Genomic DNA, 11,200 nt, shown 5'->3' with positions numbered 1-11,200 from the left:
CATGATCTCCATCTTGCACGCACATACATGGAAAGAATAGATAGAGAAGAGATATGGATTTCCATTCTTTTTGCTGCAGAGAAATATAGTACAAAGAACCGTAGATTTGATTTTAAAGAGGCGAAATACATAGTAAGGCAAAAATCAATTGTTTCAGAAAGTCGGAGAGATGCAGGCATGCAGCTGGATTTTCGCAGCCCTTTCATATATATATATTTCAGCTATTTTTTGGGTCTTATATATATTTTTTGGGTGTTCATATCATCTCTGTTTCTACGCTTCTCTCTGACAAAGAGTTTTTTTTCATTATAATTTTATTACTACTACTTCTCAGTACCAAACACATTCGTGTACCAAAATTTGTGTCTGTTACTGGGTCTCTGTGCATTTCTGCTAGAGCAGTAGATACTGATTTTTGTGATTGTTGTTCCCTGTCCCTGTGCGTGTGGTGATTGATGTTGGGTTTTATGTTTTTTCAAATATATAGTTCCTACTTTAAGATTGTTTTGGCAATGGATTTTGAGTTTCTGTCTTTTGGGTTTCAAGAATCCTTTTCTAAGCTTGGCTCTGCCGTTACTTTCGAGGAAGTTATGAAAGAAATAATTAATGCTTGCTTTCTGCTAAGAAATGTCATTTGGGTGCAATTGTTTCTAGTTTGCTTAAGTAATTATAGCTCCTTTTTCTTCCCGGATAAGAGATATGTATGCTTTTGAAATACCTGTCCATATATTGTACGTGTTGCATAATTTTCATACTATTAATAGACTTGCTAAATTGGGTTTAGTTTCTTAGGGATCATGCGATTGATGTTTGAAGAAAATATCATGTTATGTTATGAAACTCTTGGATGTTTAGCAATGAAAGAAATAAGTATTAGATGGGAGGTGATCGAGGATCCGGTTGGCTATAAAAGGTAGATTTAAAAAGACTAGAGAAAATGATATTCTTTGTAGTGCTTGAGATATAGATGGGATATTGGTTTAATCTTGTGGGTTAATTTTTTGCTTGTATAGGTGTTTTTAGCTTTAGCTAAGTGATTTAGCTTTTCTTTATAAAGTGTTTAGTTGTTGGTTAATGAAAGTTACTCATTCATCATAAAAAATAAAAAATAAAAAATAAATAAAAATTGGATAACATTAATGGGTTTAAACTCATATTTGTTAAATTACGTCAAACAAATATGTGCTCCTATAATTGTGTTTAAACATTGTTATGGTTTTCAGACGACAGCTCATCTTGGGCCTTTTGTTATTGCACACAATTTTTTTTTCTTCTCATTTTTCCGTTTGCTCTGATGTAAATCATGCACGAATCTCTCTTCTTCTTCTTCTTCTTCTTTCCCTGCATGTAATTAATATTAATATAGGTGCTATTTATGTACTTTATTCTAATTTTATTTAGGTTCCATTGCAGTTTGAGGCCTCCAATTGTTCTCAAGATATCATCGCCCGTTCTTGGATCGACTACCTTTTAAAGTATGTTATATTATTGAATGTAGTCTAAGTGTTCTGTTTCTATTTGTCATATTTTATATAGAAATCCATCTTTTCTTGCTATTTATCATGTTATATGTACAAATTATGTTCCTTTTTTTTTTTTTTTTTTTTTTCCCTTGTGTTCAATAAATAATATCCACTTCTTTTCCTTTGAAATTTTACTAAATGAGACATATTTCTTTACCTGATTTTTTGTTTGCTTGGTGATGGTAATGTGTGTTTATATTTGTAGTGTTTTATGAAAAAAACAGATGTTGTATTTCTTAATTTTATAGTCAAATGTGTGTGCTATATAGTCATTGGGTCCAATAGTTTTCGTGACCGGCTCAACAATGTTTAATTGGCGGGTCACTACAGGACGTATATTATTAGTAGTATAGACCACCCGAGGTCAAATTCGGTCAAACTACTAATTATAGATGATCACATACAATGAATGGGGGCACTAACATTGTATTACAGGTCCTTCGGGACATCGCAAACTCTACTGAGAATGTGTAATATTTCGGATAGATCATACATGATAGTTATGACTTATTAAAATATTAGTTTTCTGTATTAAAACTTATAGGCAACTGTTGTTGGGATTACACATATACCTCTTAGAAATCAAAACTATATTTTGTGGTATAATAACAGAGGCAACACCTCATTTACTTGCTACAACGAAATACATGTTTATTTATGCCAATAACAAACTCATTTCATACTCGACTATGAGATTTATTTACTAAGTCGTTACACTTACGAGATTTACTGCGGCTTGTAGGTTACCTATTTTGAGGGGACTTCCTTATGAGAAGAGGCTTGTGGTGTGTTCGCTACATCACGTTTGATTAGAACGATTACTTTTTTTATTCCCAAAGGTAAAGGATTCAGAGGTCCCATAATACTTATTTATGTGGTAAATAGGTCTTGTGAGGCAATTAGAGTTAACTACTCGTTAGCTAAATTTCAAGGCATTACAATATCTTCTGCGACATTTGGTGGCTTTCCACCTTAGTTTACAGCGGTTGATGTTGCCTACCAAATCGAACTCATGATTCGATTTTGTTGTGCATCACACTTGATTATTGCCCTAGTTGAGTTCACATCCAACCTTTTGTTGATGTCGTGTAGGATTGCAACCACTTTCATCAGTCAACTTTTTTATGCATGCCACGTTAGATCCAAATTAGGAAAAAAAAATTTACATCCTTCAACTTCAAACTCTAGCTTCCAAAATCTTCCACATTGAGTTTAACCTTGAGTTTGAAGGGATGTTAGAATTTGGACGAAATAATAATTTGAGGGGGTAAAAAAAAAAAAAAATGAGGGGAGAAATAATACATTTTTTTAGAGATTTACTTTATTAAAAAATAAAATGTTAAAAGAATTTGAAAATTTTTGAGGGACTTCGGCTCCCACTCAAAAGTTTGGGTCTACCTCTGTGTTATAATATATGATACATTCCATAGACTAGTAGTACTATGTACCACACCCAATGTGAGTGAATAGTATTCACGTCGGGTGAACAGTATGTACGGATTTAAAAAGAAAAGAAAAAAAAAATTGAAAACAATGAATTTTTTTTTAAAACCGTACATATTGGTCACTCTGCATGAGTACTATTAACTCACGCCGGGTGTGGTGTATAGCACTATTGTATTTCATAACAGGTATGCATTTTTTATTGTATAATTGCGTTCTAGAATTACAATCAAGTTTGATGGTAATCAAATTAAAATACTTATTTTTATCTTCACTTATCCCAATTTTCCTATAAATATGAGCGATTTGTAATATGAATTTCATCAATAATAAGAGCACAATGTAGTGCTATGGGGCTCTTTCATAATGGATGATATAGATGTTTAACACTGAACCATTTATAATTTATTATCTCTATTTTTCACTTTCTTCAACTTTTCCCAAGTTTCTTTCTTGTTTTCCTATATATTATCGAATCAACATTACCTTCTCCCACTCACAACAAAAACAAATGACCAGCACCACCCCCAGCAAAAGCTTCCTCTCTGCCGTAATTTCCAGTGGGTATCCCTGATCAAGTGGCTCTTACCGAAAAGGGGTTCCCGAAATATATTTTGTGAGATTCGGATATTTTTCGGTGAGCCAACCCATTTACATATATTTGTTTTATTTTAAGTAAAGTCGCATGCATCCCCCCTCCCAGGTTCTCATTCTTTCTTCACCTACAAGCCATATCAACCTTTCGATCACAAGATGATTCCACTTTAAGGTTGTGTATTTTTTTTTTTAAAACGGGAAACCTCAGGGCCCTTTGGATCGACTCTTGTAGAGTAAATCTCGGACTCGTGCACAGCACCCATGAAAGTTTCCCTACACAGATCAGGATTGTAACACTCCACCTCAATGACACACAATATTGTCCACTTTTGGCTCTCCAAAACCAGACTTCCCAGGAGGTTACCCATCCTGGTACTATTCTAGCAGAAGCACGCTTAACTGCAGAGTTTTGATGGGATCATGATCATCACGGCTTTAAAACGCGTTGTTGTCATTAAGGGTGGAAGTATACACTTAAGTTCATTCCCATCTCCATACACAGGCGATGTGGGACGTCACAATCACCCCCTCTTAGGATCCAGTGTCCCCGTTGGCGACCCTCATGGGATTAGCCCATTCTTGGCATCCATCCCAGCGAGTACCCGCTAGCGACCTTCATGGGATTGTGCACGCTCCCCCCATCTCAGGATGGGCAATGGCTCTGATACCATTTGTAACATCCCACCCCAATGACACAATATTGTCCGCTTTTGGCTCTCTCAAACCAAACTTCTCAGGAGGTCACTTATCTTGGTACTACTCTAGCAGAAGAATGCTTAACTGCAGAGTTCTGATGGGATCATATCATCACAGCTTTAAAGCACGTTGTTGTCATTAAGGGTGGAAGTATACACTTAAGTCCATTCCCATCTCCATACCCAGACGATGTGGGACGTCATAAGGATTACTCCTTTAAACCACCAAGCCAACCCCTTGGGGTTTTGTGTTTGTGTCTTTGATTTTTCAATTTCATGATTCACCCCGGCAAGACTAAGGCTTTGGATGTTAAAATTTGGTTTATTTCAATGATTGATTTTTTTTTTTTAATTAAGCATATATGATTTAATTTCTTTTTTCGTATTTAGGTCTGAGATCAATTGTCCACGTGCCACTCCCAACTGCTGGGCTTATAAGGTACATTGTTATATTGAGTAGGTGCTTTTGTGATGCTATGAGAATATCATATTAAGATTTTGACGTAGAAAAATTATACAAGTTTTTGTTTTTAGCTTTCATTGTTAGATAATTTTATAGGTTTAAATTCATTAATTTATTTTGATTCTTTCACTTATTAGTGGTAATAAGAAATGTTTCACTTTTTAAATAAAGATGCATAAACACATACAAAGAAACAGATAGAAATTTCCTTCAAACTAGTTTAAAAGAAATTTCTTTCAACATTATCTAATAAGTGCCAAGTGTTATCCTTCACATGTTTTTTTTAATATTTTAAGAGTAATTTATTGTCATTTTACTAATTAATCTAGGAACTCAAACATAAATTTTTTATAAATTCAAAAAGGTTGAATGACACTTGTCACTTATTACAGCAGTTTGGAGAAAATTTATGTCAATTTAATAATGACCATCTTATATTCAATGGTGATTTTAAAAGTCACGTCACTTTTTACCTCTATTTTTCTCTTTCTTTCACCTTTTTAATTTTATCGTAAGTCTCTTTCTCGTTTCCTATATATAATATTATTGGATCAACATTTCCTTGTCCTACTCAGAACAAAAACAAACGACCACTACCACCCCCAACAGAAGCTTCCTCTCTGCCCTACTTTCCCGTGGGCATCCCTAAGTGGCTCTTACCGAAAAAGGGTTCCCGACAAGTATTTTGTGAGACTTGGATATTTTTCGGTGAGTCACCCATTTACATATATTTGTTCTTTTTTTAAGTAAAGTCACCTACAGGCTACAAGCTATATATATGGCAAAATTTTGTTGTGCACAGTATTTTGGAGCGAAATTAAGTTCACTTTGATATTTTTTTATTTTTTTATTTTTTCTAAGCAGGAATTTTATTGAAGCAAAATCCCCAACAGGAGTTTTAATTGTATGATTCGGTAGGTGGTTAAAAAAACTACACCTATAGTTTTTCAACAAATTAAGATTTAATCTCAAGCTTAGTTATGGAAACTTGTGGTGTTTGATGTGCCACGGCTTTGACTGATGGATGTTAAGCAAGCACCTCTAAAAGGCAGCGGAGTAGGCATGGTGGAAATCAAGGCCCCAAATGAAGGTCAAGTGGTCGTTGAAATCAAAGGGGAAGAGACTTCGAAACCCATTACAGAGTCTACCCCCAAAGCCCCGGAATCCTGTAAGCAGAGCAAAGCGGCCTCCGAGTCTACTATTGGGTACTCAAAATCGGTCCCTTTTAGCTGCCCGTCTCCAGAGATCTCCAGGCTCTATCCCAGCCCTAATAAGCCTCCGAAAATTCGGACCACCTATCAGAGCATCACACAAAGACGGTCTCCAGCAAGGTCGGTGTATTCCAAACCGAAATCAAGAATTGTGGAACAACCTTATCCTACGTATGGCAATATGTTTGATGAGAATGGTTCAACTCCTAGAAGGGTGTCGATACCTCAAAAGCCGCGATTGATGGAGTCTCCGGGGCAGGATATGGATGAAGAGATTTACAAGGTGATGAAATTGAATAAAGAGAAGCATAGGAGAGTGAAGATTAAGTTTTCACTTGAGGTAATTGCTTTTGGGTGCATATTGGGGTGCTTAGTGGCTAGCTTCACTGCCAATGGATTGAAGACTTTGATTGTGTGGGGTTTGGAGTTTTGGAAATGGTGTGTGCTTGTGATGGTGATCTTCTCGGGAATGTTGATTACCAATTGGTTTATGCGTGTGGTTGTGTTCTTGATTGAAAGGAACTTTTTGCTAAGGAAGAAGGTGCTGTATTTTGTCCATGGGCTGAAGAAGAGTGTTCAGGTCTATATTTGGTTGAGTTTTGTTCTTCTTACATGTGTATTGCTTTTCAATCACGGGGTTAAGCGATCAAAGACCGCCGTCAAGATTTTGGGTTATGTTACCCGGACTCTAGTTTCGCTTCTGGTTGGATCATTTTTGTGGTTAATGAAGACTTTGTTGCTAAAGATTTTGGCATCGAATTTCCATGTGAACACCTTCTTTGATAGAATTCAGGAATCAATCTTCCATCAGTATGTACTTCAGACCCTTTCGGGGCCTCCCCAGGTAGTGGAGGCAGAGAGCATTGGGAGATCGCCGGGCGCTGGTCGGTTGACCATCAGGAGTAAGAAGAAGAGAAAAGTCAAGAAGGAGAAAGAGATAATCGATATTGGGAAACTTCATAAGATGAAACACGGAAAGGTTTCTGCTTGGACCATGAAGGTGTTGGTTGATGCAGTGATGAGTTCAGGGCTTTCCACAATCTCGAATATACTTGATGAGAGTGTTGATGACGAAGATGGTGAGCGGACAGATAAGGAGATTACCAATGAGATGGAAGCAAATGCCGCTGCCTATCACATTTTCTGGAATGTCGCACAGCCTGGTTGCAGGTGAGAAAATCTACCTTTTATACAAGTTTCCTTTCCCCTCTCTCTCTCTCTCTCTCTCTTTTGGTCTTTTCTCAACATCTTATGTTTGTAAGTAGTTACATTGATGAGGACCACCTTCTGAGATTCATGGTTAAGGAAGAAGTGGATCTTGTGTTTCCACTGTTGGAAGGAGGAGAGACAGGAAGGATCGACAGCAAAGATCTTACAGACTGGGTGGTAAGACAATTTCTTTTTCTACTTTTGATTTTTTTTTTTGGTTGTCTTGTGAATCTCTTCGCAGACCATGTTACTAAATGTGTGTGATTGTGCAGGTCAAGGTTTACAAGGGCCGCAAAGCACTAGCACATGCTTTAAACGACACCAAAACTGCTGTCAAGCAGTTAAACAAAATTGTGACAGTCATCTTGATTATGTTGACCACTCTTCTATGGCTTCTTTTGATGGAAATTGCGACAACAAAAGTTCTTCTTTTTCTCTCGTCACAGTTTGTCGTGGTGGCTTTTATCTTTGGAAATACCTGCAAGACCATATTTGAAGCTATAATATTTGTCTTTGTAATGCATCCATTTGATGTTGGAGATCGATGTGTCATTGATGATATTCCGGTAACCTTCAAAGCACTTTTTTCCTTTTCTTCCCCCCTCTTCAATGTATTTCATCTTGCTTCATTAACTTTGTTTGGTGTCTGGTCCTGGACAGATGATGGTTGAAGAGATGAACATTTTAACAACAGTCTTCCTGAAGCTGGATAATGAAAAGGTTTATTATCCAAATTCAATTTTGGCCACGAAACCCATCAGCAATTACTACAGAAGCCCTGATATGGGTGATTCTGTTGAATTTGCGATTGATTTTATGACACCAGTCGACAGGATTGGGATGCTCAAAGATAAAATTACACAGTAAGTTAACTAAACCCTTGCCCTTCCTTTCCTTATAAATAATGATGCAATTATGTGAGACTATTATGTTTACATTGTCGCAATTAAAAGTTTGAGGGAGACATTGTTAATTGGGTGGTAGTTTAAGGATAGGATCCTCTCCCGTTCAAATGAACTGGAGAATATCCAATTAGCTATACCTAAGGGGTATTTTTGTCTTTTCACTTTTTGAGGGAACAAAAATACATCAATATAACTAACTTAATATTCGAGGACCCTAATTCGGTAGTTTAAGGGTATGTGTACTTTTTCCTATATATTATTATAATGCATCAATATGATTACATGCCTTATTTACTCGTCAAAAATGATGCGTGTGATTTATCATGCTTTTATAAAAGATTGAGTTCCCTGCATATTGACATGTTCACTTGTACTTAACTCATTAAGACGTGGGCTTACATTTTATCTTTTACACCTGTAAAACAACAGCTAGTCAGTCTTTAGAAGATGGTTCACAGGGCTTTGCGCAGGGGGATTTCAATGGATGACTTGGCTACACTTATCTTTGTGGCCTCTCTCCATATCTAATGAATAAACACTTTCTAGACTTAGCATCTAGTTTACTCAGAGCATTAGAATTAATATGAACATTCAAAATACAACCAAAAACTTTGAAATGAGAAAGGTTACCCAAAAACTCCTTTCGATAATATGTGGCTCAAGGGAATGGAAGGCCTCCTATTTATCAAGTATGCAACAGTGCTCACTGCATCAGCCCAGAAAGTCTTTGGCAACCTAGCATGCTCATTGTGAGTCCTGTTCATGCACTCAGCCACACCATTCTGCTATGGAGTTCCTCGGATAGTTTTCTCCATCCTAATCATATTCACTGCACAAAACTATTTGAACCCCCCATCTTAGTATTCTCCTCCATTTTCTGATCTCAGACACTTGAGCTTTAAGCTCATTTCATTCTCAACCATGGCCTTCCACTTTTTAAAAGTATTAAATACATCATATTTACCTATCAGAAACCATATTACATGATGCGTGTGATTTATCATATTTTTATAAAAAAATTGAGTTCACTGCATATTGACATGTTTCACTTGTATTTAACTCATTAAGTCTTGGGCTTACACTTTATCTTTTACACCTGTAAAATATCTTTGTTTTATAGCCGGCCAGTCTTTAAAAGATGTTTCATAGGGCCTTAAGTGGGAGGATTTCAATGGATGACTTGGCCAGGCTTATCTTTGTAGCCAACCGTGAGATGGTGGCCTATATTGAGGCCCATCATCGAGAGTAAGGCTTTTCTTTTCTAGTTCTTGAGTGGTAGTGGTGGTACATAAGCATTGTTTGGGACTTATGAGGATTAGTTGATGGACCTAAATTATTTCTTCTGTATTTGGGACTTATGAGGATTAGTTTTTGGACCCAGGTATTTCTTCTAGATTTTGATATGTATTATTTTGGAAACCTAGATTTGATACCTGGTCTATGACGGAAATACTTGATATTATCCTTTGTACGCTAAGTTATGTTATGATGACTTCAGTTATTTTGCTTTGGTTATTTATTCACGTGACTTAATTCTATGACTAAAGTGTGGGAAAAAAAAAGTTGTATCTTCTCTTGCATTTTTCTCTCATTAAGGAATCTATGTAACTCTTTGGGTTATTTACTTGTTAAATATGCTAGGGAATGTTATGGTGACACTTGGAGTTAATTACAATTTAATTAATTTCATTGGCATCACAATGGCAATAATAATGTGAATAGTTCTCACCTAGTTATAAAGATTAATATTTACTCGCTAGAAAGGGATATTAATTGCGAAATTAGGTTGTCATTGCATTCTATATATTATGGTTTGTAGGTTTCATATTATATAGCTTGTTTGTAAAATTACTATACCCTAACCGTGCTCTTGTTTTCCAGATTGAAAGAATCGTCATCTTTTAGCCCTCTTGCCATTATTCTGAATCAAAACAAATTGACTGGACCAAATTATCTAGATTGGAAGCGTAATTTGGATATTGTGCTAATTGCTGAAGGGCACAAGTTTGTGCTGACTCAGCCATGTCCCGAGGTCCCACCTCTAGATGCCTCTCAAGAGGACAAGCAGCGATATGATCGTTGGAATAAGTCCAATGAGATGGCCAAGTGTTACATTTTGGCATCTTTGTCAAATGTACTCCAACATCAGATGCAAACCATGTCACTTGCTTCAGACATCATGCTTAATCTAAAGGAGATGTTTGGTGACCAAGGTCGTGCTGCTAGGCAAGGCATGATGAGGAGCCTTCTTAATGCTAGGATGACTGAAGGAACTCAAAGTCGGGATCATTGTCTAAAAATGATCGCCTGTTTAAATGAACTAAAGGTTTTGGGTGCAGAGATTGATGCAGAATCTCAAGTGGATATGATCCTCCAGTCCCTACCAGATTCGTTCAATCAATTCAAACTTGATCTTTCTATGAATAAAAAGTCTTATACTTTATTTGAATTGATGAATGAGATCGTCGCAGGGGAAGGCATCATGAAAGACAAGGAAAGTGTGAATAAGACTCAAGCTTCCACTTCTAAGTCTCAACTAAAAGGCAAAGACGAAAAGAACATACAGGGAACCAAGCAGGTAGGAAAGCAAGGTACTCCAGAAGTGAACAAGGTTGAAAACAAGGCAACAAAGGGTAAATCAAAGGGGAAATGTTTCAAATGCGGTGATGCGGGGCATTGGAAGAGAAATTGCCCTAAGTATCTAGCTATCAAGCATCACGGTGTGTATATTTCCTTTTTTTACTTGAACCATGTTTGGTGATGAATTTCATGAGTTCCTGGTGTGTGGATTCAAGGTTTAATAATTATTCTGCAATATGTTGCAGGGGTTTCGGAAGACCAAACGATTGAGTGATGAAGAGATGTGCATGACACTCAAAGATGTGCCGTGAGTTCTAGTTTTATCTATTGGAGTTTTTCATTTGTATTTTGAATGTAGAGTTTTAATTTTATCATACTATCTTTATGTTACTTTTATTTATAGAAATTTGACTTCTTTGACTTATTTGGGTAAATGCGATTGTACTTCGATTTGGAAGGATATAGCAATAACAAAGAAAGGTAAAATGTTTATCTATTCTAGTTCTATTACTTATGATCTGTATCTTATTACTCCTTATTCATATACTCCTAATAACTCTGAAATATAACCTAA

General features: G+C 36.3%; 1 protein-coding gene across 1 annotated transcript; it reads left to right on the top strand.

Annotated features, from left to right (window-relative positions):
• Nucleotides 1–6,056: 6,056 nt before the first annotated feature.
• LOC132183811 (mechanosensitive ion channel protein 10-like) lies at nt 6,057–11,131 on the top strand (the record flags this gene model as incomplete). Its single annotated transcript, XM_059597246.1, is given in 6 exon segments — nt 6,057–7,102; nt 7,198–7,318; nt 7,414–7,707; nt 7,802–8,004; nt 9,928–10,766; nt 10,872–11,131. Coding segments are annotated over 6 exon segments (2,532 nt in total), but the record flags the coding sequence as incomplete, so codon positions are not given.
• Between the last annotated feature and the right edge of the window lie 69 nt (nt 11,132–11,200).

The sequence above is a fragment of the Corylus avellana genome, chromosome ca6 (assembly GCF_901000735.1).
Source record: "Corylus avellana chromosome ca6, CavTom2PMs-1.0".
Classification (NCBI taxonomy): domain Eukaryota; kingdom Viridiplantae; phylum Streptophyta; class Magnoliopsida; order Fagales; family Betulaceae; genus Corylus; species Corylus avellana.
The sequence above is the reverse complement of the archived record's forward strand: the minus strand, read 5'-3'. Positions and strand labels throughout refer to the sequence as shown.